This window comes from Xyrauchen texanus, chromosome 40 (assembly GCF_025860055.1).
Source record: "Xyrauchen texanus isolate HMW12.3.18 chromosome 40, RBS_HiC_50CHRs, whole genome shotgun sequence".
In the NCBI taxonomy this organism is placed as follows: domain Eukaryota; kingdom Metazoa; phylum Chordata; class Actinopteri; order Cypriniformes; family Catostomidae; genus Xyrauchen; species Xyrauchen texanus.
In genome coordinates, this window is record NC_068315.1 from 19132617 (window position 1) to 19159962 (window position 27346).

General features: G+C 38.3%; 3 protein-coding genes across 11 annotated transcripts in view; 2 read left to right on the top strand and 1 right to left on the bottom strand.

Annotated features, from left to right (window-relative positions):
• Nucleotides 1-695: 695 nt before the first annotated feature.
• On the top strand, nt 696-5999 carry josd1 (Josephin domain containing 1). Of its 3 annotated transcripts, none has more exons than XM_052112533.1 (5): nt 696-832; nt 1947-2688; nt 2776-2904; nt 3408-3602; nt 3867-5999. In XM_052112533.1, the coding sequence occupies exons 2-5, from the start codon at nt 2405-2407 to the stop codon at nt 3964-3966; spliced, it is 708 nt and encodes a 235-aa protein (XP_051968493.1). In that variant the 5' UTR covers nt 696-832; nt 1947-2404; the 3' UTR covers nt 3967-5999. The 3 variants fall into 3 exon arrangements, with proteins under 3 accessions (XP_051968493.1, XP_051968491.1, XP_051968492.1); XM_052112531.1 differs by having other exon boundaries at nt 3886-5999; XM_052112532.1 differs by having other exon boundaries at nt 708-838; nt 3886-5999.
• Nucleotides 6000-6376: 377 nt separating this feature from the next.
• LOC127633890 (chromobox protein homolog 7-like) lies at nt 6377-11198 on the top strand. The gene is made up of 7 exons (XM_052113265.1): nt 6377-6394; nt 6520-6604; nt 8502-8545; nt 8817-8882; nt 9001-9067; nt 9168-9495; nt 10128-11198. Exons 2-7 carry the CDS (start codon nt 6536-6538, stop codon nt 10325-10327), a joined length of 774 nt encoding a protein of 257 aa, XP_051969225.1. The 5' UTR covers nt 6377-6394; nt 6520-6535; the 3' UTR covers nt 10328-11198.
• A 3676-nt stretch (nt 11199-14874) lies between these two features.
• LOC127633376 (histone acetyltransferase p300-like) overlaps nt 14875-27346 on the bottom strand; it is a 33559-nt gene continuing 21087 nt past the window's right edge. For 4 of the 7 annotated variants that reach the window (XM_052112420.1, XM_052112418.1, XM_052112419.1 and 1 more), the window contains exons 15-31: nt 26951-27172; nt 26234-26411; nt 25960-26081; nt 24999-25238; nt 24043-24131; nt 22953-23033; nt 22614-22670; nt 22195-22272; nt 22013-22080; nt 21744-21894; nt 21324-21470; nt 21113-21226; nt 20837-21002; nt 20556-20723; nt 20295-20456; nt 19813-20094; nt 14875-18006 (exon numbers count right to left, since the gene is read on the bottom strand). In XM_052112420.1, coding sequence (XP_051968380.1) covers nt 15085-18006; nt 19813-20094; nt 20295-20456; nt 20556-20723; nt 20837-21002; nt 21113-21226; nt 21324-21470; nt 21744-21894; nt 22013-22080; nt 22195-22272; nt 22614-22670; nt 22953-23033; nt 24043-24131; nt 24999-25238; nt 25960-26081; nt 26234-26411; nt 26951-27172 — 5247 coding nt within the window. In that variant the 3' untranslated portion in view covers nt 14875-15084. The remainder of the gene's footprint in view (nt 18007-19812; nt 20095-20294; nt 20457-20555; nt 20724-20836; nt 21003-21112; nt 21227-21323; nt 21471-21743; nt 21895-22012; nt 22081-22194; nt 22273-22613; nt 22671-22952; nt 23034-24042; nt 24132-24998; nt 25239-25959; nt 26082-26233; nt 26412-26950; nt 27173-27346) is intronic. The other 3 variants (XM_052112421.1, XM_052112422.1, XM_052112417.1) reach the window with 1 other exon arrangement.

Here is a 27346-nt window from a genome sequence, read left to right on the forward strand (position 1 = left end):
TATATTCTTAAAATTATTGTTTAAGAAATAAAATAATACAAATGCAAATGGGGCAACAACAAAAAAAACCTTGGTGTCCCCTTCAAAAATTGCTCTTTAGAATTGTTATGTTTATTGTCCCCCCCAACATTTTTATGAAATTTTCGCCCCTGTTCACTCACATTGTATGGACCAACTGATCTGAAATATTATTTTTAAAATCTTCACAAACTATACCTTTAAAGCATATTCCAAAGATTTTCCCTTAAAAAAAAAAAAAAAATCTAAATATTGTGGGTGGAAAATGTCTAGGAGAATGGGAAAATATATTATCATTATTTTAGTATTTAGCTTGTATATTAATGCTTAGTATTTATGATTATTTTGTAACTCTATATAGTTCACTTCTTTGTTGGTTGGTTATTTGTTATATCTTACATTTTCTCAAAACAGCTGGAATGTAACAATCAGGGCTTGTCATCTGTTTTCTCAAAGTGACTCATTAAAGAAAAACAGAAAGACAACTGCTCACATACCACAGGTGAATGAGATGAAAGCAGGTACGAATTTAGATGTAATACGAAAAATAATGTATCCCAAAAGAAATGGGAAATATCTGATTAATTTCACAATGTGGGCGACCGAGACATGTTTGACAGTCCTATGGGATGCAGCCTGCTCATGACGCAAGCCAACGGAAAGCCAATGACGTTTTGCGCATGCTCATGTCGAGCCAGAGAAAGCTGCAAGGAAAAAGTACAAGAGACAAAGGAATAAACAACTCAAGGAGTGGAGGCGAAAACATCAACTTAGAGCAACGAAAGCAGCACAGACTCTAAACGTTCGCATGCAGGTAGAAGTACGTGTTAGGAATGAATACACTGAGGTTTACAAATGTAGCGTTTTGTCCATTGCTACCAAACGAATAGCACTTAGCCAGAGTGTAAAATTGGTATGAGCGCAATAGTCGAGATTAAATGAGAGAAACATTGACAAATAAAGGGGTACATATGTTCAACATGTCTCAAGATACATTGTTAAACTTGTGTGTAAAGTGTTAATGTCGTTTCTCTCTGACCAAGTGCAAAACACCCATCCAGTCGACTGGCAGGAAGTTTTGCACCATTCCCAATGCACTTATGCTGACCATAAATTCAAATTAGCCTTAAAGGAATAGTTCACTTAAAAATGAAAATTCTCTCATCATTTATTAACCCTCATGTCATCCCAGATGTGTATGACTTTCTTTCTTCTGCAAGAAGACAAGTGAAGATTTTAGAAGAATATTTCAGCTCTGTTGGTCCATACAGTGCGAGTTAACAGAGTCCACAACTTTGAAGCTTCAAAAGCACACAAATGCAGCATAAAAGTAATCCGTTAGACTCCAGTTGTTTAATCCATGTCTTCAGAAGCTATATGATAAGTGTTGGTGAGAAACAGATCAGTATTTAAGTCTTTTTTTACAAAATTTCTCCATTTTCAAACAGACCTTCTAAGTGCTCTCTTTTGTCCTAAGTGGTGTTCTTTTGTGTTTGGTCATTTACAGTATTTGTGTGTAGTGAAAAAGGACTTCTATGTTGATCTGTTTCTCACCCACACCTATCATATCGCTTCTGGAGTCGTATGGATCACTTTTATGCTGCCATTACATGCTTTTGGAGATTCAATGATTTGGACCCTTTTGACTTGCATTGTGAGAACATTTAGAGCTGAGATATTCTTCTAAAATCTTCATTTACGTTCTGGAGTAGAAAGAAAGACATACACATCTGGGATGGCACGAATAAAAAAGAAAAAAATTGTAATTTTTGTGTGAACTATCCCTTAAAGTGGAGTAAAGGTTCATGGTTGGTCTTGTCCCTCAGTTAAACATTAATTAATGCTCAGTTTGGGAGGAATTATGGTTCCTTTTATTTTTATTAAGTATTTTTTTTTATAAATCTCTGTATTTCTTTCTCACTCTTAAGGCTTTGACAGGGTTTTGCCTGCATTTTCGTGGTACTGTAACTACTATGGCAGTTGTCCACCCTGCCAGGATTCTGCACTGCTGACCCTATATCCTGACTGTCACATTTACTCCCTGTCAGTTGTACAAGTCAAGTTACAAGACTTATCCACCCTTATGTCAGCCAAAATGGAAAGAACTGCTTTGCCCTACTGATTGTAATGGTGCTCAGCATGTCTTCAAGCAATCACTATATGAAGAACACTGGAGGAGACAGTCAAATTCTTAGCTTCTAAGATACTCCAGTTTCACAGACCACGTGGGCTTTCCTTATTTCCATTGATACTGTTTTAAATTAAAAGGTGCCCTGGCTCACCTTTTATCCCAGTAGCTACCTCCCCTCCCCTTGCCACTCATCCCAAGCAGCTGAGAGGTTGCTGTGGAGATGATAGTGGTGACATAGCAGCAACAGCAGCAGGAATGGGGAGTACTCCATGTTCTGGTAAGGGGAGGGTGGTAGGGGGTTTTCAGGAGCTTGGCTGTATGCCATGGAAGGTCCGCAAGCAGAAAGGAGAACCTGGTGGTGGACGTGGATCTGAGCTGGAGGAGAGGCCGAATGCTGGAACACCTCCCATCTCCTCACAACCTCCTGTCATCTACCATGAAAAGCAGCATCGAGAACTGTGCGCTCTGCACGCCTTAAACAATGTCTTCCAGGACGGAGCTGCTTTCAGCAGGGATGCACTTCAGGACATCTACCAGAGGTCAGTGCAAAGAAAATGTAGTGTTTCTCAAATAGGCTGATTTTGACATTTCTTTTGGCTCAGTTCTGTTTCCTCTTTCTCATACAGGCTCTCCCCAAGCACTTTGGTCACGCCCCATAAGAAAAACATGCTGGGTAATGGCAACTATGATGTGAATGTCATCATGGCTGCATTGCAGACTCGGGGATTTGAGGCTGTTTGGTGGGACAAGAGAAGGTACTTTATTTCCCTTTGGAAAAAGTATTATGCTGTTGTAATTTTTAAAGGATATTTCAGGCAAAAATTTTAATTCTGTAATTTATTCACCCTTATGTTGTTCCAAGAATTTATTTTAATTCATTTATGCATTTTTACATGCGCATACAGCAGACACTATTATCCAAAGAGACTTTCATGCTCATGCTACGCTTTTATCAGTTTGTGTGTTCCCTGAGAATTGAACCCATGATTTTGGCATTGCTTGCACCATGCTTTGCCATTTGAGATACATTTCATGGAACACAAAAGGAGATGTTTGGCAGAATAGCCTCAGTCTCTATTCAGTCACCTGTCAGCACTTAGCATTTCCCAAAAAAGGTCAGTTAGGCTTAAAACAACATGAGTAAATAAATGTAAGTAAATGGTGACTTGGGTTATTTGTGGGTGACCTATCCCTTGAAACTAATTGTCTACTGATGCCTTCCTTTCCCCACACTAAATCTGTATTTGTTGTCCAATAGGGATGTTGGCAGCATTGCACTGCCGAATGTCACCGGTTTCATCTTGAATGTGCCATCCAATCTGCGCTGGGGGCCGCTGCGACTTCCACTGAAGCGCCAGCACTGGATTGGAGTTCGAGAGGTGGGAGGTATCTACTATAACTTGGACTCAAAATTGCGCAGTCCTCATGCTATTGGAACAGCCGATGAACTTAGGTAGGTTTGGAGTACCTAAAGGGATAGTTCCAAACCTGTATGATTTTTTTTCTTCCATGGATCATAAACCGAGGTGTTAGACAGAATGTTAACCTCACTCAACATTCACTTTCTCTGCATCTTTTTCCCATACAATGAAAGTGAACAGGGACCCACAGAAGAAAGTCATACAGGTCTGGAACAACAACAACTGCAATTGAGCCAATTTTTCATGTGGAGTGTAGGTGTGCTTTGTCTTTACCAGTCATTGTAATGATTTCACAGGAAGTTCTTGTGTCACCAGCTTCGAGGGAAGAACTGTGAACTCCTATTGGTTGTGCCAGAAGAGGTGGAAATCCACCAGACATGGAGGTCTGATAACTGATGAATGTTTCAGATCACTTTATTGTGGGGGGGTCTTCAGTTCATGCTCAGGAGGGGCAATGATGTGAAAAAAGGGGAGGTTCAATCAGGGAACCATTTAAGGAGCAAATGGAGTTGCATTCAACCAGTTATGAAAGCATGCTGGTCAGACTTTGTTACACACCCACACGCAGCTGGACTCTTGCCATGGAGACTATTGCAGCACAGGACACACAGGGATATCACAAGACAACTAAACACTAAACCGATTTATGAGAATTTTCTTTGGAATTTGGTAATTTGATGCATTTTTTATATACATTGGTTATTTCTTTTACTTTGTATTGTTTCTGACTTGAAAGTTTGAGGTAATGGAATAATTAGTGATGCGTTCTCCCTGTACATCACCTTCCAAATGTTACATCCTTTCCATTTGATTTCCCACACACCTAAACATCCTGTCTCACATTACAGATCACAGTAAAAGATATATGTTTGACCAACTGGATTTGTAACACAAAGGTTCATATGTACTTATTTGGAGCATGAACTTGAAGATTTATAAAGGCAGCATCCTGCTTGAATATTTTTTACATAAAGGGATAGTTCACCCAAAACTGAAATTTCTCATGTTTTTCTCACCCTCATGCCATCCCAGATGTGCATGACTTTCTATCTTTTGCTGAACACAGTTTTTTTATGGAATATTTCAGCTCTGCAGGTCCTCAAAATGCAAGTGAATAGGCTCAAAAATGTTAAGCTTCAAAAAGCATATAAAGGCAGCATAAAAGTAATCAATTCGACTCCAGTCGTTAAATCCATGTCTTCAGAAACGATAAGTGTAGGTGAGAAAAAAGTACTTTTTTACTATAAATTCTCCTCCCTGGCCAGTAGGTGGTGATATGCATAAAGAATGCGAATCACCAAAAGTAAAAGAAGAATGAAAGTGGTGACTGGTTGTGAAAAAAAAAATGACTTGCATATTGATCTGTTTCTCATCCACACCTATTATATCGCTTCTAAAGACATTGATTTAACCACTGAAGTTGTATTAATTATTTTTTACGCTATCTTTGTGCCTATCTTGCATTGTATGAACCTACAGACCTGAGAGATTCTTCTAAAAGTCTTTCTGTTCATCAGAAGAAAGTCACACATCTTTGATGGCATGCAGTTGAGTAAATGATGAGAATTTTTGGGTGAATTATCCCTTTAATGGCATAGTGACAGATGAGATGTGTCTGGTGTATCACAGTACAGCGTGGCACCACTATAACTGGATGTTCTGTGTTAGTTTCTTATAACTTTAATTACCAAAACAGTCACATGTTAATCTCTCATTGTAAACTGTTGCTCTCAACACTCTGGTTGTAATATATTCTTGTAAGAAACAGCTAGGCTTTCTAGGCCATGGCTTACAAGTAGGGGACTTAGCAGGAACAGGTGAGCATTAGTAGTAAAAAAAAAATAATAATTTAACTGCCAAAAACTCTTTTACGTAGAAAATGCTGTTGAGAGAAGAAAGAAAAAAATGAAATAAGATGGAAAAGTTGTCCGAGGCTGAAATCGTAATTGTCGAGACAGGACCGTTTCCTTCATTTTGGTCACAAACTTGGCTTTCGCCTTGGATTATTCATCATAGTTTGGGGTTGAGTTTGGATTAACATAGCCTTAAACTTTACAGAGGGAGCAGATTACACATTCAAAGGGAAGTCGAATAATGCATCTCAGGTGATCCAAATTTAAATTTAATTTACTCTTGGGCATCAATGGTATAAACACTGCTTCACTTGTAAATATTGCAAGAATTATGATCAATATTTAAATCATATACTACAATTTAAAAGGAACATTCCACTTCACCATACACAGGGTAACTTGTAAAACTGTAGAGATGAATAAGAGCCTTTGCCATGACAATCTATATCCCCACAACCCCTTTTTTCATGGGGTTGGTAGGCACTACATGTGCTAATGCCATTGATTTCCATTCAAATAAAATGCGTATGATGGCACTTTATGTATTATGTAAAATGTGCTGTGACATCATTAAAGTCATCTTTGTATGTACACAGTGTAGTGTTATGTTTATATTTTGTGTGCAAGGAGAGGTGTTCAAATCTCAGTTGCTCGTACAATTACAGAAAAACAATAGTTATTGCAAAGGAGCATGTAAAGGCATTTTATTTATTTATTTGGATTGCAAAAGGAAAATTTAAATGGGAAGTTTAATAGTAAAGCCATCAACTCCGCTCTAAACATAACTACTGGTAGGCCTGTGTGTGTGGCGGGAGCGAGTCAGACCGCTTTGTGACGCACGGGGGCGCGCTGCGCGCTCTGCAGATGTGTCGCAGATTTAAAAAGTCAGCACTCAGATCTAGTACAAGGAAATGGAGCTGTGCAAAGCATGAAATATTGAATTATAAACACGGCAGCGGAAGAGAGGGAAGGTGTGCAGGAAGAGAAGACAGCTATTTTAACAGGCAGTGGGGTTTACGTTTAATAGTTACTTAAACGACAACAAGAGAAAGTACAAGGCTTTCTTAAAAATATTTTTTCTAAAATATTATTATAGGGGAACAAGTTAACCAATGGAACTGTCAGCAATTGGTGAGCAAGTCTTTGCTGTGGAATCAATCATTAAGAAAAGAGTTAGAAAGGTAAGTGTATGCGTGTGTAGCTGCGTGTTTGTTGACAGCACTGTCTGTCTGAGCTGAGGATTTGACAGCACTGGATTTAAATTAAAGCAAACCAATGCACTCATACGTGACGTTCCCGCCGGAATAAAGTTTGGCTTGACGTTTGTCTGACATTCAGCCTCGAGGAACTGAAATAGATTATTAACCGTTGCGCATGATGGCATAAACATATTTTATTTGAATCGCATTAGAATGTAGAAGAGAGAACACAGGGTGGTTTGACGTAATCCGCCTTATTATATTGCAACGGATAGATGTTATAAATGTGTTTAACGGTTGCTGGAGCAATGTAGGGACTGTCTACAAATCACACAACCAGGAGAAAAACGTGCAATATCTCCGTCATCGGAATGGCTCAAAATGTGTAACAAAATACATATTTGTGCATGTTTCACGAATCTTGTTACACATTTTGAGTAGCCATATGGCTATTTATATTTTTATATTATATTTATACTTTAAGAAGTTATGCTTGTGTTTTGTTTATGTGAGTGCCAGAGAGTATAATGAATATCTAAAACAAATCAGTGCTGGTTTTATGGAAATTTCCCAGAACATGTTTCAATAGTTTACTGGTGAGCAAGGTAATCTGGGCCCCCTGACTGTATATTGCTCTGGGCCCCTTTCCTATTAAAAAAAAAAAATAGTTTAGAATTCTTTGTGGGGCCCCCTGTTCCTTTGGGCCCCTAGAATCATTACCAACTTTCACCCCACAAGCTACAGCCCTGCTGGTGCATATAGTCCTGAAGCACATTAAGTTAAACTTAAGTGGTGATAATTTTGTTGTTGTTGTTAATATGCACACCCTTTAGGATTTTGTTTGGACTTCTTCATAAAATATTATTCTCAAAATATTAAATCAACAATGAGAGTAAAATCAGCTCCAAATTGTCCCTCTGGGTGGCAGCAAACATCCTCTAGATTGGATCAAATCTATATATTTTACATCGTTTTCTAATTTGAATGTGTGAATAGTAATTTTTCTCTGTTGAAGGACCCACATTTATATGTGAGAGTAAAACCAACTTTAGATTTTGGAAATACGTATAGATGCGTTTCATGCATATTAGTGCACATTACTCTTCTTTTTTAATTGTCTTTTCAATGACAGGGTCATATCAATACTTTGCAGACTGTCCCTATTTTGTTTCAGTAACTGAACACATTTGCGTTGCAATACGTCAAGGCGGACTAAAATAAATAAAGTGAGATGTGTAATCTCATTCTTATCATTATCTAATTCAATTCAAATAAACACAATTTTAAGCCATTATGCCAACATGCGAATGACATTGAAGTAGGCTGAATTGTCACCAAAAATTAAAGATCAAACGTCATGCCAACTTTATTGTGGCCTCAAGTCGCACATGTTATAGGGGCGGGACGCACACGACACGTCCCCTTTAGAACAACGTGAACGTGTGTTTGTAGTCTATATCATCTTTGTGGACGGGTATCGCACCCTACGTTTGGAATATTGTGGTGATGAGAGAGAGGTAGACTACGCAGTTTTATTTTCCATTGGGCTTTAATAACTATGGAATTCGGACACAGCCTTATATAGGTATAGTTATGTTCACATAGCTCTTAATTGTTTTGTAATCATATTAAAACATGCATTCAAGTCATAATAACGGGTGGCAACAAAAAAGAAATACACTGTTACTCTCATTCTCTCTTATGAAAATATGTAAATTTAAAGTGTATTAAAATAAAAAGGAGGGACTAACAGTTAAGGGTCGTCTTCTTTATGATGTCAGAATCCAATTACATAATCTTATTGAAAAAAAGAAAACAGGAGAAATGCGTCATCGAAAAAAACACAATAATCTTTTTCTTTTCTTTCTTTACGTTTAAGGGTCATATAGAGTATTTTTTGAAGTGGAAGGGCTGGCCTCCAAAGTAAGTATTACAATTGTTCAAATAAATAAACAAATGGAAAATCATAAAATGTACAACCACAGAATTAAACTTAATTTTCTATATTCCTCAACTGTGATTTATTATAGTTTTACCACAATTTCCATTGTCTAGCAGCTATGGTGTGTGTATATATATATATATATATATATATATATATATATATATATATATATATATTATTATTATTTATTTTTTGATGCTCATCTAATTATGTATGCACATGTGACTTGTTTAATTTTTTACAACTTAGGTACTGCACATGGGAGCCAGAGGAGCACATCCTAGACCCTCGACTGGTTTTAGCCTACGAGGAGAAGTGAGCAATTAAAAAAAGTGTACTTCCTTAACAATACATTTCCATTCTTTCCCTTTTAACTTCTAGTGCCTGAAACTGTCCCAACTGCTTTTTCCTCATTGTTTCTCATTTTAAACAGAGAACAAAAAGACAGATCATTGGGCTGGCGTAAAAGAGGGCCAAAACCAAAACGACTGCTCTTGCAGGTAAAGACTATTAAAACATCTCATTCCTTATTTCTGTGATAGTTACCTTTCTAAACATAGTCTTTAATGTATTGACTACCCACATATTCCTCTATCAAAGAGCAACATTTACCCAATGGATCTACGCAGTGCACACCAAGGTACAGAGAGTTCGTCTGCACAACTGCCACTCTCAGTGACACGATCGCTTGCCCCACAATTCAGCGTTGTGGATGAGAGGTTCCACTCCACAGGGACATGCATATATCACGGATTAACCCAGCACAAGAGAAAGAAGAAAACATCTAGAGAGACTTCCGAGGAAGAATGGGATAGAAGGGAAGATGATTATGATGATGATGATGAGGGGGTTATGGAAGAAGAGGAGGAGGAGGATGAGGAAGACACAAGACAGGAAGGGACTAAAACTGGCAGCAACACTTTAAACAGTACGTATAAGTAAATCTCTTTGCTATCTACTTGAGTATTTCCATGGTATACTGTAGTTGATTGCCAGACCTGAAAATGTTAGGCACATCTACTTATTTGTTGTTTGTTAAGTTTGGGGAAATCAAATGAAATCAAAGCTGGAGTTTGAGTGGGTTTTATTCCATTTCTGTTAGCTTCTAGGAAATCAATATGCTAGTGTTCTCCTTAAAGTTGAAACATTTTACTTTTAGCAGATATACATATTTAAAAGTCTTTTTCTTATGGGAAAAGGACCAAAAATATTGATGACTCATCTTGCAAAAGTATTTTGTCCCCCTACTTTTTGTTAGCAATAGCAAGTAGTAAATTACGTATATGGCTGTGAGTGTGATGTAAACCCAATTTTACATAAAAAGGAAAAGCCCTTCTTACAGCAACGTCCTGTTTCAATATTAAACACACCAAAACAGGATAGAAAACTGCACTCATCAAGCAGTTTCATAAGGTCTTAAATGCAAGCTTTGTTACTTAAATTGAATCGCCTAAAACAGTATCCCATACAATGCTTGACTGTTCATAATCACAGTTATTTGACATTGTATTCATATGAGCAATGTGAGAATATGTACAAAATGTACTCTCTCTGTCTCAGAGCATATCAGGACAGGAGGCTGGAGTCCAACCACTGATTTCGAGAAAACAACTGTATCTCCTTTGCCAGAGCACTGGAGTCCAGTTATGGGCCCAGAGGAGGTAACTGTGACTGATATCTCCATCAACTCAATAACAGTGACTTTTAGAGAGGCCTTGGTTGCAAGGGGATTCTTCAGGAGCTTGGAGCTCGAGTTCTAATATGACAAGGAGAAGGTGAGGATGGTGAGAGTGAAAGACAGTTGGTACATCCTTTTTAGCAGTGTTTTTTATTATGTTGTTGCATGGCTTCCGGCAATGTTTCAGTAAGAAAAGCCTGTTCAGACTTATATTTGCACCAATATTGTTCTGTTGCACCATTGTGCACTGTTCTAGTGCACTATTAAACCCTCCAAAATGCTTTCAGGATTGTGTTCAGATCACAGAAAAGTTTTTATCATTTAATGCTTTTAAATTACCCAATAATGTGAGAGTTTGACAAGATCTTGAAATTCTCAATGATAGGCATTTTCATATTATCCATAAAAAAAGTTATTGCCAGTTCACCGATGCTGGTATGTAATACAGTGTTCTATTTGCCTGTGTTGTGCAGTGAAGTTTAGAGATTCATCTAACCAAGATGAACTCCATTTGGTGTGCCCATGTACTTGCATATTAACAGTGCTAGTACAAAATATTAATTAGTACAATTAAATAATCTTAAAGACAAGCTGTCATATATGTTTCCATAAATATACACATTAAATGTATGTATATACTGAATATATACTTGGTAGAATCGACATATACTTACACAGAGAGTATTCTAATCTTGACTTACAATTATGTGCAGTGCTGTAGAATGTGATACTAAAAATATTATGAGGCCACAGGGTTACTGTTGGTTACCTGGTAAAGCATGGCACTAGCGACATCAAGATCATGGGTTTGATTCCCAGGGAACACATAAACAAATAAAATTGTGGATCTTGAATGCACTGTAAGTCGCTTTGTATAAAAGCGTCTGCCAAATGCATAAAAATGTAAATGTAAAAAAAAAAAAGGAAATATCTGAAATTCAACAATAAAAATGGTGTTTTCGCATTTAGCATTTCAGCTTTTACTGTCAGTGTGCCATTCTTTCAGAATGCATGAGCAAATATATATTGTGGTATGACAAAAAAAAAAAAAAAAAATCTGCACAATGTTCTACTTTTAGCATAATTATGTATTTGTATGAAATAAAGCAGCACTTTATTTTCTCAACACTATAGCTTGCTATTAACAACACATTTCTTATTATTGCAGTTTTGGGTTTTTTTGGTAACACTTTACAATAAAGTTTTATTTGTTAACATTATTTCATGCATTAGGTGTCATGAACTAATGATGAACAATGATATATGACAGCATTTATTAAACTTGATTGATCAAAATGCTACTGTTCATTGTTTGTTAGTTCATATTGCATTAATCTTATCTTGTACAACTTTTAATATAAATGTTAAACAAGACATTAAAACGTTAAACAAGATAAGAAAATGCTGTAAAAGTATTGTTCATGTTAGCTGTTTCATTAAAGGAATAGTTCATCCAAAAAAAATGAAAATTCTCATCATTTACTTATCATCATGCCATCCCAGATGTTTTTTTTTCTTCTGCTTAACACAAACTGTAAGAGTTTTAGACTTATATTTCAGCTCTGTAGGTCCTTACAATGCAAGTGATTGGGTACCAACATTTTGAAGCTCCAAAAAGCATATAAAGGCAGCACACAATCCACTATTATTAGAAGTTAAATATATATCTTCTGAAGCTATATGATTGGTGTGGGTGAGAAACAGATCAATATTTCCTTTTTTACAATAAAATGTCATTGCCCAGTAGGTGGCGAAATGCACAAAGAATGTGAATTGCCAAAAACAAAATAAGAATGTGAAAGTGGAGATTTATAGTTAAAAGAAAGGGACTTTAATATTGATCTGTTTCTCACCCACACCTATCATATCGCTTCAGAAGACATGGATTCAACCACTGGAGTCTTATGGATTACTTTCATGCTGCCTTTATGTGCATTTTCAAAGGATGCTTTCAAGCTTTAAAATTCTGGTAGCCATTCACTCTCATTGTGAAGACCTACTGAACTGAAACATTCTTCTAATAATCTTTGTTTGTCTTCAGCAGAAGAATGAAATCAGAGGATTTTCATTTTTGGGTTAACTTTAATACCACCTTGTTGTAAAGTGTATTTTTGTGTGTGTGTGTGTGTGTGTGTGTTTTCAAATGTGTTTAAAAACTTTGCTTAGTCCTCTTTTGTGCATAAACTCACCAAGTATGAATTTGCAACATCTTGCACATTAGTCTTTAATGTTAAATTTACTTTAATGACTGTTTCTTTGTTGTATTCGTCAAACATAACCAAGGAGAAGACAACTGCTATATTTTTCTATATTGACGTGAATGTTTATTTAGCCTCTATAAAATTCTCTGGGGGGCTTAACTGTTTTATATGCCTCTAGTAAACACTGACATCTTGTGACATGTATACATTTGATAAACTATGAAAATGCCTGTGGTTGCCTTTGCTTTTCAGGCCATTTGCACTTTCAAATGGAAAACCTGGTATTATGATGCCATAAATAAAGCTTTGGCGTAAATGAATCATTAAGAAATGTATTAAGTTATATCAGTGATACATGGCACTGTATGGATTTAATAACTTGAAGAATCAACCTCAAGCCATCTCTAAATCAGGTTGACATAATGCTATCTTCACATTTATAACATTAGTACTGAAACCACGCTGGTAGCAAATTATTTTTGAATAGTACAAACATTTTAATGTACAATTAAATAATTGGCAAAATACTGACCACCATAATTCAAAAAACAAACAAACAGTAAAACAAAAGACTGATTCTTAAATCAGAGCAATAGTTTTTTGCTCCTCTCAGCAACAGAAGTGGTCAAAACTAGTAACCATTAAGTTGTATGGTTTCTTTTCCAGTCTGTTTAATAAAGAAAAATAAATGTTAAAAAAAATTACAGATCAAAGAAAAAATTTCAATTGCCATGGTTTGTATAATCATGATGTATATACCACTATATCATGCAAAAGACACTTCCTCAAAATCCCATATTTCTCAACCTTCTCAAAGTGGTATGCATATGGTATAACAGCAGTGTCTTTGCAATATCAATACATGTTTGAAAAAAAGTGTAATATAATATAAAATGTTGTAGCTTCAACTTTTTAATCTGAAAAATAAAAATTTAACATATCTATGTATAAAAACAAGTATTTTTATCCTTTTTTTAATAAAATAAGTTTTAAGCCATATTGCCACTGTTGTGTGGTCATTCAGCACCCCTTTAACCAACTTAATAAAGAATAATGAATGTAATGGGTTTTTATATTTAACACTATAAAAGATCATCCATCCATCTTATATATATATATATATATATATACATACACACACACACACAACTTGTCTCTTCCTCACCTTATTTGTGTGCAGGATGGAGACTATAATGTCCAGAATTGGTTAAGTAAAAACTACTGAAAACCTTTTAATTAAGCACACAAAGGCGCATTGGTGCTTTTCTCACTTGCACTCCATTATATATCAAAATCTCTCAGGTTGAGCCTACTAAATTGCCATAGTTCTTCAGCTCAGACAAGCTTAAATCAAGAGGAAACATCTGTCCATCTAGCTCCATTTACACACACATTATATATATATATATTTTATTATTTTTTACAAAGACCATTTTGAGTCATTTATTTTATACACCATGAACATCACTTAAATCCCAAAGTTTAGAACACTAGAGATTCAAGGGAGACAGAATAACACTTCCTTCCCAGGGAAACAGAGAGGAAAGAGTGTGACGGCATCAGAAATGGCAGAGGATAGTTTAAGGTGATATTTGCAAAATCCACAACCCTCAACAGTGTTTTGACCACACCAAACTTCTTAACAGTTATCACTGCACTGTTCTATGAGAGCACACCTGTAGAGTCATCAGTACTTCCATGGTTCCATTGTTGAGGGCATAGTGAGAAGACATTCATGGGACAAGGTGTATGAGGGTGGGAAAACTTACATGCCTAAGAGGACAGATGTTTCCCATGCAACAAGCCATCAAAAACACACTTATTCCTAGACACCATCAAATATTAATTTGAGCCCATCCTCAAAAAAAGAAAGACAAATGAAATACAAAAAGTAGAATAAGAATATATATTCATCCATTTATAGTCAGGTTCTATCATTAACAAAAATAAACTCTTTGTAAATTGTTGAAGTTTCAAATACTATATGCCATATACTTCAAAACAAGAGAACAAGAAAATATCTGTTAGCCAACCAAAAAAAGCTGAGTAATAAATAACCGTTATTACCAATGCCATCATTATGAAAATCATTACGAAAATCATTACATTGGTGAGAATGAATCTAAAATTCTCCAAAATAGAGCAGATATTCTTGATTGTTTAAAGGCAAAAGAAAACAAAAGTCATTTTTGTTTACTCATTTTGCTTTTTAATTTCATGCCATTTTTAAAATCTTAAAAAATATCTATAAAAAAGGCAGACATCTTCAACCCCAAAAAAATTCTGGTCTTATACCAAGAGGAAATATTTCCCATCCTTTAACCCAAAACCCTTTTTACACAATTGGCTATATATATATATATATATATATATATATATATATATATATATATATATATATATATATATATATATATATATATATATATATATTAGTACCATCAATAACTTACCATTCATTTAATTTAATTTGTTGACTTGCACATGTATTATCTCCCATAGGAAGTTCAGTTCTTTTCAATTACGTAAGAAAAATATTAAATAATAATAATACTATTGATGACATCCATTGTAAATCCTAGATTCAATCTGCAACCAACCCCTGGCAATCAGTACAGTTTTTTGGAGCACTGCAACACTAGTCTAAAGAGTTGTGATTTATGTTTGTCCCCATTTCTTGGTTATTATTGAGCATATCACTTGTCCCTTGCCCATGCAAGACTCCCATTCCACCAAGCTGTGAAACCATGGCATTCTGGTCTGCTCCAAATGGGTCTTGGTCCATAGCTTTGGCCTGTTGCTGCTGCTGCTGAGATGGCTGCTGCTGTTGTTGTGAAGGAGCAACCATGCCAGTGTGGTGCGGAGGAAGATGACCTTGGTGAGGGGACCCTGTCTGGGTCTGGGGAGAGATGCGATGGGGTGATGGCTGGGGCTGCATGCGAGGAGATGGACAAGAATTTGGTGGCTGAGACTGGGGACGAGGTGATGGCTGGGGTGAGCGGACTTGGTTGCTTAGGGAAGTGGGCAACTGTTGACCTTGCAAGTGGGGAGACTGGGACATTTGTTGCTGTGGATGCTGAGGGCTCATGGGATTGTTGTGCTGAGCAGGAGATCCTGCTCCTCGGTGTGACTGTTGTTGCTGGAGGAGCCTTTGCTGCAAAAGCATGACTGAGGGTTGTGAACCAACTTGAGCAGATTGCATCTGCTGCTGATGGAGGGGTACACCACCTCCAGGACCTCCATCAGCAGCTGGGAGTCCAGCCATAGCATTCTGCTGCTGTTGTTGTTGTTGTTGTTGTTGTTGTTGTTGCTGCTGCTGTATCTGGAGTTGCTGGTGCTGCAACCTCTGTTGAAGAGCCGCAACCTGCTGATGGGACACAGACCCAGAATAGGTCTGCTGTGTCCCAGAATGGGTACCTGCTTGTTGCTGCTGGAGACCACCAGACAGAGGTTGTCCAGGCTGCTGTGGAGGCATTCCAGATTGGCCAAGATAGCCCTGCTGCTGAGGTGGTTGAGGATGCTGAAACTGAGCATGGTTTCCCACATGTTGCTGCTGTTGTTGTTGTTGCTGCTGCCTCAGCAAATGACTCCTCATCAACTCTCGGAACTTGGGGGAAATGTTGGACATGTTGGTGCCCTGGCTGGACATAACACCTTGTTGCTGATGCTGTTGCTGTTGTAAAGCCACCATTTGCTGTTGTTGCTGCAAACTGCCACCCATCATAGACCGCTGTTGTTGCTGCTGCTGCTGTTGCTGTTGTTGTTGTTGTTGTTGTTGTTGTTGTTGCTGCTGCTGATTCATCGGCATGCCAGTTCCTTGTGTCATATGCATACCTGCCTGAGCTGCCCCAGGATTTACATTTAATTGCTGGCCATCAATGACTCCTGGACCTCCACTGGGTCCTGCTGCAACACCTGCACCTCCTATTCCAGGCCCACCTCGACCAAGGTACCTGGGAACCCGTTGCCGGATGAAGGTTGCCATGAGCTGAGGATTTGAACGTAGAATATTCAGGACTTGTTGTTGCTGATGGGGAGAGCTAGGTAACCTTAAGGTTTTTAAGAGTTCCTGTAAGGCAGCCTGGGAATGATTTGCAGTGCCAGCGCCAGCTGGAACGGACCCTCCTTGGCCACCCAACATACCCATTAGACCTGAATGCCCTTGCTGCTGCTGTTGACCAACCATCTGCTGGTGTTGCTGGGGTGCAGCCATTCCTTGCAGACCCATTTGGTTCATTAATCCAGGTCTCTGCTGAGGAGGCATGCCAGGTCCCACCCACTGCTGCTGTTGCTGTGGAGCCTGAATTTGTGGTCCTCCTTGCTGGGCTTGCTGCAACTGGACTTGAGGGAGCGGAATCTGAGGTCCAGACTGCTGCTGCATGCCTGCTGTCATCATTCCCTGCTGCTGTTCTACGTGAGCTCGAGCCACTGCAGCTTGTGCCTGGGATGGCATTCCCTGAGGTCCAACCATTCCAGACCCAGGAATGTTTAGGCCCATTTGGCCTTGAGTTTGGGGACCCTGATGCATGCCATGTGGAGGTATCATCCCTGGTCCCTGGTTCCTTTGCAGGATCTTCTGCTGAGCCATTTGCCTTTGGGTCTCTGCCACTCGTTGAATCTTCATGGCAATTTCTACTGCAGCAGGTGGGGGACCAGGTTGCTGATGTTGCGGCATAACAGGCTGTCCTAGGTTTGGCTGTTGCTGTTGAGGGAAGCTGCTCAGCCCAATGCCTGGATTTCCCATGGACTGGGAAATTTGAGAGGATCCAGGAGGTCTTTGTACATATGGAGGAAGGTTGTTGGGATGCTGAAGCTGCTGAACTGATGTTGGCTGTTGCTGCTGTTGTGGTATCAAGGGCTGCTGTGGGGAGTTCATTATCCCACTTCCTCCGGACATTTGCTGGTACTGATGTGCCATCCCTGCCAATTGCTGTGGTTGCTGAGATGGAACACCTCCAACTCCAGGCTGTGGCACAGGAGGCTGGCATTGCTGAGTGGGTGTCTGTGGGGTAGGGGACTGAGTGCTGGGTGTTGGTGTGCTGGGTCCAGTAGTACTATTGTTCCCTGGAGATGGCAGCCCACCTTTGCTTCCTGGTAGCTGCATACCTGCCCTCTGCATGCTGGCCATTCTTCTGCGCACCATCTGAGCCTGCTGTAGCCTGTGCTGGAGCTGTTGCTGCCGCAATTTCTGCTTGATGTTGAGGCAGAATGGCACAGGGCACTTGTTCTCTTGGCAGTGTTTTGCATGGTAACAACAGAGTGCAATTAGCTGCTTGCAGATAGGACACCCACCATTTGTTTTGCGCTTGCAGCCCTTTGTATGCTGAACTACACGTTTCATTTTCTGGCAAGATGGAAGTGAGCAGTTGGCATTGCGGCACTGGCAAGCATGCACCAGGGACTGGATGCACCTCTGGATACTGAGACGACGGGAGTCTCCAGGATTCTGCATTGAGGAAGCAGCCTGGCTGTTGCTTTCGTCATCCAAACCCAGGCCCAGTTTTTCCATCTTGTGCTGGTGATTTTTTATATTGTAACAATTGACACAGAGGTCATAGTCCTGTGAAAGGGAGGTTTAGAATAATTGTAAAATGACAAAGGAAAATTATCACTGTGTACTAGCCAAAAGCAAATAAAATACCCTGTATTAAGTTCAACTAATTATTTATATAACTGTGGTGACCAGACATCCTGTTTCTTATGGAGCAAATTTTTAATCATTCAGGACATGTGTAAACCGTTTTGGACAGTCCAAGGAAAATCATGGATGTCTGCTCATGCCATATAAATATATCAGCTCCAAAGATTTTAATAGTGATAATGATTATAGTTAGGAGATCATCTCAAATCTTTTTTATTTTTTTTATTTTATTTTTTTCGCCCCAATTTGGAATGCCAAATCCTATGCTAAACCCTTGTAGTGGCTTAGTGACTTGCCTCAATCCAGGTGGCGGAGGACTAATCTCAGTTGCCTACGCGTCTGAGACAGTCGATCCACACATCTTATCACGTAGCTTGTTTAGCGCAATACCAGAGACATAGCGTGTGTGGAGACTTAACGCCATCCACCGCAGCATCCACGCACAACATCACGCACCCCACAGAGAGCGAACCACATTATAGCAGCCATGAGGAGGTTACCCCATGTGACTCTACACTACACTCCCTAGCAACCGGGCCAATTTGGCTTCTTAGGAGACCTGGCTGGAGTCATTCAGCACGCCCTGGGATTCGAACTCGCGAACTCCAGGGGTGGTAGTCAGCGTCTTAACTCGCTGAGCTACCTAGGCCAGCCGATCTTCTCAAATCTTAGGCACCGATCCAATACCTGGATTGGTATTGGCTCCTATACTGATGTTTTTAACTGGATCGGGTATCGGGCCAACAAATCCAATACTGTCTGTTGGTGATGGCTGTTACCATGAAGCTCCAAAAATGACATGAAAGAACCATTAAAGTAGTCCATTACAATTTTTTTTTTGTCTCTTGAAGACATATGATGCCTTTGAGAATCTCAATCACAATCCCTCATGCAACATTTAATGCCATGAATTAACTTATGAATTTAAGACTTGTTGCACCAATTTAAGACCTTTTTAAGGCCCACAGAAACCCTGCTAAACTACTGTGAACTAGCCCACACACACACACACACACACACACACACAGACACACACACACAGACACTCTATGGTAACCGTCTTACTGGAGTGTCAAAATAATAGCCCCAGCTAAAGTTAAGAAAATACAACTGAAATACATTACTAATGTTTAATACAATTCTAATATGTACTATTATGATTAATAATACCAATAATTATTATTTTTATGTTAATTAACATTAATTTCTGACTTCACACCATTCCAAAAACAAATAAACATGATTGAAAAAAGGACTGAAATCCTATTACAACTGATGTGAACAAAAAAAAAAAATTAGGTCTGAACCTATTTATGTCCAGATACACATTGAAATAATGCATAAAAAGAACTGTAATCTTTTCTATAAGACTTTCACTGGAATTGCTATTAATGTTATCCTGGAGTCTACAGTATTTAAAAATAAAGCTATTCTTAATAGGCTACACACTTTATGTAATAATTTTTTCCCTCTCTCTTAATATAATAATATAATAAATAATGTGTAGTTAGATGATTTTGTTTCTTTTCATAAAAAATTGTATCCCCAATAATTTCTATACAGTGAGGTTTAGATATTCTATACTGATCAAGAAAAAAACAATACTGGTTTCGGATCGGGATTGACTGATACTGAGAGTTCAGGTATTGGAATCGGATTGGGAGAGAAAAATTGCATAGGTGCAACCCTAATAAAAAAAAATTCCTACCATTCTATAGTCCTTACCTCACAAACAGTGCAATGGAAGCGAGTTTCGACATGGTGCTTGCACTCATTGCAGGTATAGACAAAACGATCCTGGCTTTGGTTGTGTAATTCCACCAGCATGCACATAGTGCTCCATTTGGAACGTCGTAGTGAAGAAAACTCCAGATGCTTGTCCCGTGCAAGTGTTAGGAAGGCATCACGACCATCCATTAAATCACATGCCATCAAAGGATCCAGGTCAACAATGGGAGGAAGGGAATTGGAATTGGGCCCAGCGATCAACCGGATAACAAAAAACACCTTGCAAGCAAAAAAATATTTGGTCACTATGCCTAGGCATACGTTACATTTTTACCAAGATATTGATCAGGATACAACCGATAATTGATTATAGAGAGAGCTTTACATAAAACGTTAATTTTAAATGTTCAGAAATGTTTCTTGATTTCAGATGTCAGTACACGTGATTTTGTGAAACCAAGTTTAAGTCCTCTTCATACCTCTTTGTGCTTTTCCATAGTGGCGTACAGTTTCTGTGAAAGGTCATTGGACACATTTGGAATCCCTGGCTTCTTTTTGTTGGCTCGACATAGACTGCTCTTGTTCTTACTTGTTTTTTTGTTGTTCTTTTTCTTGGCATTTTTGCTATCACCTTTTGTCATCTGGAGAAACAAAAAGAAATATTAGTTGTTATGTAAACAAGCACAATTAGAAAGGAATGAAACCTGATAAGTGAGATAAGTGAGATCCTAAAGACTAACATCAACACTCTCATTGGATGTGCTGTTTTCCTCCCTCTTTCTTTCCTCCTCCTCCTGCTCCAGCTCTTTGATGCTCTCTTCAAGCACATTAGGCCAGAAATCACCCTCAAAATAGGGCAGTTCTTTAGCGCTGGTAAGACGATCCTCTGTTGCCTGTTTGAAGATGTCCTGTAAGAAAAAAAAAAAGTTACATCAATTTGTAGATCTCTCAACGGTACACTGAAATGTACAATATTCATATTAAAATATGGTTAAATATAATTGTGTTGTCCAAGTTGTACCTTGTAGTCATGAACAATACGCTCTGCTACCGCTTTATCCAGCATCTTCTTGTACCACTCCTGCAACCGCTTGGGCTTTGGTATCTTCTGCTCTGCAGGGTGACAGTGGAAGATATAATCATCTCCTTCACTAGGAGGGCAGGCCCAGATGTGTCCTGTGGTGAACCTAAGAAAAATATTCACAAAGGTTGAAGTTAAGAATTTCAATAGGTAAGAAATGTCAGTGTCAGTTGAAGTATGATAAACAGTAGGACAGAAATGTACACATCGCTTTACCCTTGTTTTTTGGCATACTCCAAGTACCCTATAAGAATCTCATGGTACACTCCTGTTCTCAAACTGCGTGGCTGAAAGAAGTGGACACTGTCAAGGTAGGATATGTAAACCCGTCTAAAAGGAAGGATTAAAAAAAATAATCACATAAGAGTGTGCAGTTAATTTAAACTAAATTAGAGGACTAATCAATAAAGAGAGGTTACTAACTGACCTTTGATTAGGCGGTGGACAGTCGGAGCCATACTCTTGCACATGCATCCCAAAGAAACAGACATCAACACCATCAACATCCTCAAAGGCAAATAAAGCTTTCGTTCTGTATGGGAAAGACTCTGCCATCTCTCCACTATCCACAAACCTGGGGAAAAGAAAGAACATCCATTAAAATACAAGCAGACGATCAAAAGGTCAACTTTTGATTTTCTTTTTTTCCTTTTACAGATTTACAATTAACTAATTTAAAGAAATTATATCACAAACATCAAAGTGAACAAACATGGCTTCACAGCAACAATAACAATGCAACAACTTAATTGAAGGAAATACTCTTAAAATGACCAACAGATAAATGTAAAGGATAAAGTTATAACAAATTAATGTTAGTTTTTGGTCTTCGTCCATGATGTCTCACCTGGCCTTCATGCCTGGTTTGACTTCCACCACTTTGTCTGAGACATGAACAACACGAATAAAGACTTCACCAGACTCTGGGTGATTCTGTCGCTTCAGATAGTCATTAACCCGTACTTCCAAGAAGTTGCCTAGTTTGGTCTGTGGAAGCCCTGAGAGTCCAACAAAATGTGGTTAATGTCATCACAAATTGAAATATCAGCAAGAGAAAAAAATGGCAAAGATTTGACTGTATTTTAATACAAATATTCTGAAAATGTGACTACTCACTTTTAGAAGCATATTTATTCTCTTTCCGAGTCTTATTGGACTTCTTCAAGCAGCCATCACACACAAAGCTAAAATAAGGAAAATAAATTAACATAAAAGAAGACAGACAATAATGTTGGGGTTTGAAACACCTTCCTAATCCACAATCATTTGACTGTTGGATTAAATTTCAAGAAACTCACCCAGATGGCCAGATAGTGTCATTGTGCAAAACACAGATCTGATGCATCTTACGATCACAATCCATACATTCCACAAATCTAGAGAAAAAAAAGATTACTCCTTAGAATTTTCCTTGGCAATTAGACTACATCTACTTTAGTAAATAATTTATATAGTAAATATTATGTAGATGAAATATTTACAATAAACTTTACAGCAGCCCAAAGTATGCAGTAGTTGCAGGCTTCTTTGAAAACATGTCTATAAATTCTATTTAAATATTAAACAAGCCTCAACTGTGTTAATTTTTTTTAAATGTAGCAGTGCATACAAGGGAAGATTAAAGTAATACTGCTCTATGCATCACAGAAGCAGCAAATGAAACCGATTCAAGCCTGAGAGCACAAAAACAGGATTAGGCATGAAGATATGTACTTACAGCTCTGGGTCAAGTGTGTCATTTTTCTTCTTTTCAAACTGATCCTTGTTGATTGATCTAGAAATATATGGAAATTGTAGCACTATTAAATCAAGATGCATGATGTCTAAATGTATTCTCTGATGCACTACTTAAGGGCTCAATTTCATAGGAGAACTGTTCTTGAAATCATCAAATGAGATATTTTGCAAAACCCTAAAGGGCAAAATCTGTTTGGAGTTACAACAACACTAACCAAAAACATTTTTTTTAACAGAATTAATCTTTGAAATAAACTTTTCAAAATATATATAGAAAAAATATATCACGGATTAAAAATCATATGAAGGAGTCACTTACGTCTGAGGTTGGGATGGGTCATCTCCCAAGGACACACTCTCACCCTGGATCTCATTGAAACACTTCTCGCAGAAGTGGTACCTGTCAGCAAGAAGCCCATGTTTTGGTGAACTGCACCATGCGCCAACACCACAGCAATTCACAGAGGCAATGAGGAGGTAGCCACCAATCAGTGCAGGACAAGGCAAGGCAGGACAGGGTATGCAGGCCAAAGGGGGAAAATTGCAGGATAGGGTCATTGCCAGAGGAGCCAATCATAATGCAGGATTTTTGAGCAGGGATTTTGAGCAGGGAGAGGTTTAGGTGCAGATGAAAGCAGGCGACAAAGGAATCAACAGATATCAATGTACATGGGAGATGAAGGGTCGACATAAAAACATTAGACAAGATGTGAAATGAATGGATCAAGGTGTGAGACAACAACAGCGACAAGCAGAAAGCCAAAGCAAAGCATGGATTAGCATTTCTACATATAGAGCAAATCCATTACAGCAAACAGGAGCAGAATCAATTGCAGGGAAGGGGGAGACTTATGGACACATGAGCACATTAAACATGAACAAAACAATGCAGCCACAATTTAAGCAGATATGGGCATTTTAAAGACGTCCTTTTGAAAGATTTGAATTAAAGGAAAATCAATAACTGAAAATCATTATACACGGACAGAAAAGAAGTCACATCAAGACATTTTTTTAAAAAAAGTAGAAGAGTACCATTTACTATAACTTTAATAATGGACTTTAGGGGAAAAAAGGAATATATAGCCTACATGACTTTTTAGAATGTAAAAATTTACATTTTTGAAACATTTATATCTACAAGAAAAGGACAACACTTTAAAATGCCAGAGTTTTTCCACATACAGAATATAGGACATTACAATGGCTAGGACCGATTGGTCCTATTGGAAAAGGTGGCATAACAACACCAGCAAACTGTCAGTTCATTTTATGTGGCCAGGTGGAAAGACATTCAAGCTATTTCACAAGTTTATCTAACTATTAATCTTTGTTTCTTTCATGCGAGTCAATCAGATTATATTTGCTTGTGTGTCCATTGATTTTGACCCTGGTCTTAAGTTCCTTACCTGTTCTGATAACTAAAGTAAGCAGCATCTCGGGGTATAGTGCACAGCTGCTTCCCATAGCAGCACAGAGTTTGGGGTGAGAACTCAAGCTGTGAGAGAGAACAAAAAAATATTAGCCAGTGTTACGCTGGAGAAAACAAATCAAAGGGACTTCCAAAGAGCAAAACACACAAAAAACTGTGCAAGTATATGTTAAAAGATATGAATAGTGTTTTCAGATTAAACTGTTCTTGCATGCATGTTATGATTAAATGTGGATGAAAAAGGAAACTGGTTATTTTTTAATAAACAATAAAAAAAATTAAAAACACACACACGCTCGCACACGCACGCACACACACGCACACACACGCGCTCACACGCTCACACATGTAGTGTTTCCATGTTTTATGGGGACTTTCCATAGACATAATGGTTTTTATACTGTACAAACTTTATATTCTATCCCCTAAACCTAACCCTACCCCTAAACCTAAACCTCACAGAAAACTTTGTGCAATTTTACATTTTCAAAAAACATAATTTAGTATGATTTATAAGCTGTTTTCCTCATGGGGACCGACAAAATGTCCCCACAAGGTCAAAAATTTCGGGTTTTACTATCCTTATGGGGACATTTGGTCCCCACAAAGTGATAAATACACGCTCACACACACACACACACACACACACACACACACACACACACACACACACACACACACACACACACACACACACACACACACACACACACACACACACACACACACACACACACACACACACACACACACAAACTTGTAGACCTCACTAACTGACTAGTTGTTGTTGACCCATCCCGATGATCTACACTATAAAGCTGATTACTGCATCAGCCAGAAGATTGAGCTTACAAAACAGGCACCCTCTTAGAATCTCTTGGTGTGTAGACAATTTAATGTTTGAAAAAAAAACTGCTGCACTCTCTGCTGTACCTTTCTCCCACAACAGTAGCCGAGGCTTTGCATGACCGGGTCAATCTCCTGCTCAAACACCTCAGCTAGTTTGGAGCAATACTTGTAGACTCGCGATGTCTTGCGGTTGTAGAGCCAGGCGTTGTTGAACATGAGCCAGATGTCATCGACGTACTGCCAGGGCTCTTGGTACTGGCCCGTGTCAAGTTTCCGTTTGATTGTGGACAGGTCCATTGGGTTCTTCACAATGTCAAAATAGTCCTGCAATTTGCCAAAAGTGGAAAGGTTAAATATTAGATCTGAACACAGGTTTAGTAAGTCACAGTGGGAATGTGTGTCCCTCCAGGAATCTGCAATCGCCACATTTCGTTTTATTTTAGGTCAACTATTTTAACTTTAACAAAGTTTACTTGCATTGTCTGACTTGATATTTTTTTCCATTGAACTCATACTAGCCATATCTCAGGTTTCACATTTTAAATGTGAAGCATTTTTGTGTGTATTTATTATTTTTTGCTAGCTAGCTGCATATACAGTTGTTATGCAATGAAGTAATTACCAGCAATTGCACTTATAATATCATTGACACAAATTACACAAGTGTACTATGATTAGATTTACAGCAAAATAACACATTAAATCACAAATGGCATTGCAATTTTTGAGCAAAGCCGCAGCAAGTCTGTTATTTTGGGCCACAAAAATTAGGAAAAGGTTTTGCAAAATCCTTGTGGGACTGATAAATGAGAATGTACTGCTGATAAACTGGGATATTATTTACTAGCTGTTTTTGGTATCTAAAAAAATATTTGATATCCCACAACATATCCCTCCCAGCAGTACACATTTAAGATTTCATATACTCTTAAATAAATTAATACACAATATTAATAGTACGGTATGGTAATAATTAATAGTAAGGTTTTGTTCAACCTCAAACAGAGCTTTATTAAGGAGACAATGCATCAGACTGCACACATACTGGTATTCCCAGCAGCGAAGGGTCCACAGGTTGGCGGAAGGGCAGAGACTCAGGGTCCTGACGGTAAAGGGACTCCAGTGTGGGCATCAGGGCCTGCCTCAGCTCCTCTGGTTTAAAAACTGCTGAAAAAGTGAGAAATGTATATGGAGTTACTACAACACATCAGTTCTTAAAACCATTGCTAGAAACATGCAACTGTGAATATTTAATCAATTCGCATTAAAACCAGCGGTTCCCAAATTGTAGTGCACACAATTATTTGCATTGATCATACTTTTCTTCTTGTTAGGGACTCCAGAAGGTGAGCTGTGGGTAACTGTGGACCCTGAACCCTCCTCCTCTTCTTTAGGCTCAGTCTTTAGCTCTGGCTTTTTGTCCTCTCCTTTTTCTGCGGACAATGTCTCCATTGGCACACCTTTATAGTCATCACTGAAAGGCTCCTCTTTCTTTATCTGAAAAGCCAAACAGACAGCAGTCAAACCACATAGAATCATATAAAAAGTTGATTCTAAATGTTGGAAAATCAATACACCATTCTTAAAACCTGTATTCTTTACTGATCTACATGATAGCTTTTTCCCCCAAGCAATCAGACTGTTGAACACTTGATCTATTAGGATCAATAATTAGCACTGCACTTTATTAATCTATAATCTCACACTGGACTGTCAACATATTCTCCTCAATATACTACTTCATATACATATATATATTTCATATACTCCTTACTTATTGTATTGTATATTGTGTATTCTATATTGTGTGTATTGTATATAATTATCGTGTTGTGTAAGTATGTGTACATTTGATATGTAAATTGTGTTGTGTAAGTATGTTGTTTATTGTAACTGGTATATGTCTCGTCACTGTCATGACTGCTATGTTGCTTGGAACTGCACACAAGAATTTCACCTACTGTTGCACTTGTGTACATGGTAGTGTGACAATAAAGTGATTTGATTTGATTGATCTTACAACGTTCACTTCTTACCTTAGGTTTTTCTTCAGTTTTAAAGTCTTCTTGCTTTCCAGTTCGTCCTCCTCCCATGGTTTCTTCATCCTCCTCTTCCTCCTCTTTCTGCTTGACTTCCACCTTTAGCTCGAAGGCAGCTTTGGAGTCTGCGTGGCCCTGCTGAAATGAGGCATCTGCACTGCTGACGGAAGCAGGGGTAGTAGCCTGGCTGTCCACTGGCAGAGAGCCCTTATGAGACAACTTAAGGGAAAGAAAAGACTAATCATAAAGGGCAAACCAAGTAAACAGAGCATAACATAGGCTTAATGTTAAAAAATGGCCTACCAGCCTAGGACCAATGTGAGTTTTAGACCAGCTGATAGAAGTAGCACTTACCTTATTGGGCCAGAGCTGCACCTCTACACCTTATACACT

Bases quoted from the DNA above. Each gene is read 5' to 3' on its own strand.
- LOC127633890 (XM_052113265.1), top strand. From the start codon at position 6,536: ATGGAACTGTCAGCAATTGGTGAGCAAGTCTTTGCTGTGGAATCAATC. The intron at 6,605-8,501 runs GTAAGTGTATGC...TTTACGTTTAAG, and splicing joins TTAAGAAAAGAGTTAGAAAG to GGTCATATAGAGTATTTTTT. The intron at 9,068-9,167 runs GTAAAGACTATT...CCTCTATCAAAG, and splicing joins CAAAACGACTGCTCTTGCAG to AGCAACATTTACCCAATGGA.
- josd1 (XM_052112531.1), top strand. From the start codon at position 2,405: ATGGGGAGTACTCCATGTTCTGGTAAGGGGAGGGTGGTAGGGGGTTTT. The intron at 2,689-2,775 runs GTCAGTGCAAAG...TTTCTCATACAG, and splicing joins CTTCAGGACATCTACCAGAG to GCTCTCCCCAAGCACTTTGG. The intron at 2,905-3,407 runs GTACTTTATTTC...GTTGTCCAATAG, and splicing joins GTTTGGTGGGACAAGAGAAG to GGATGTTGGCAGCATTGCAC.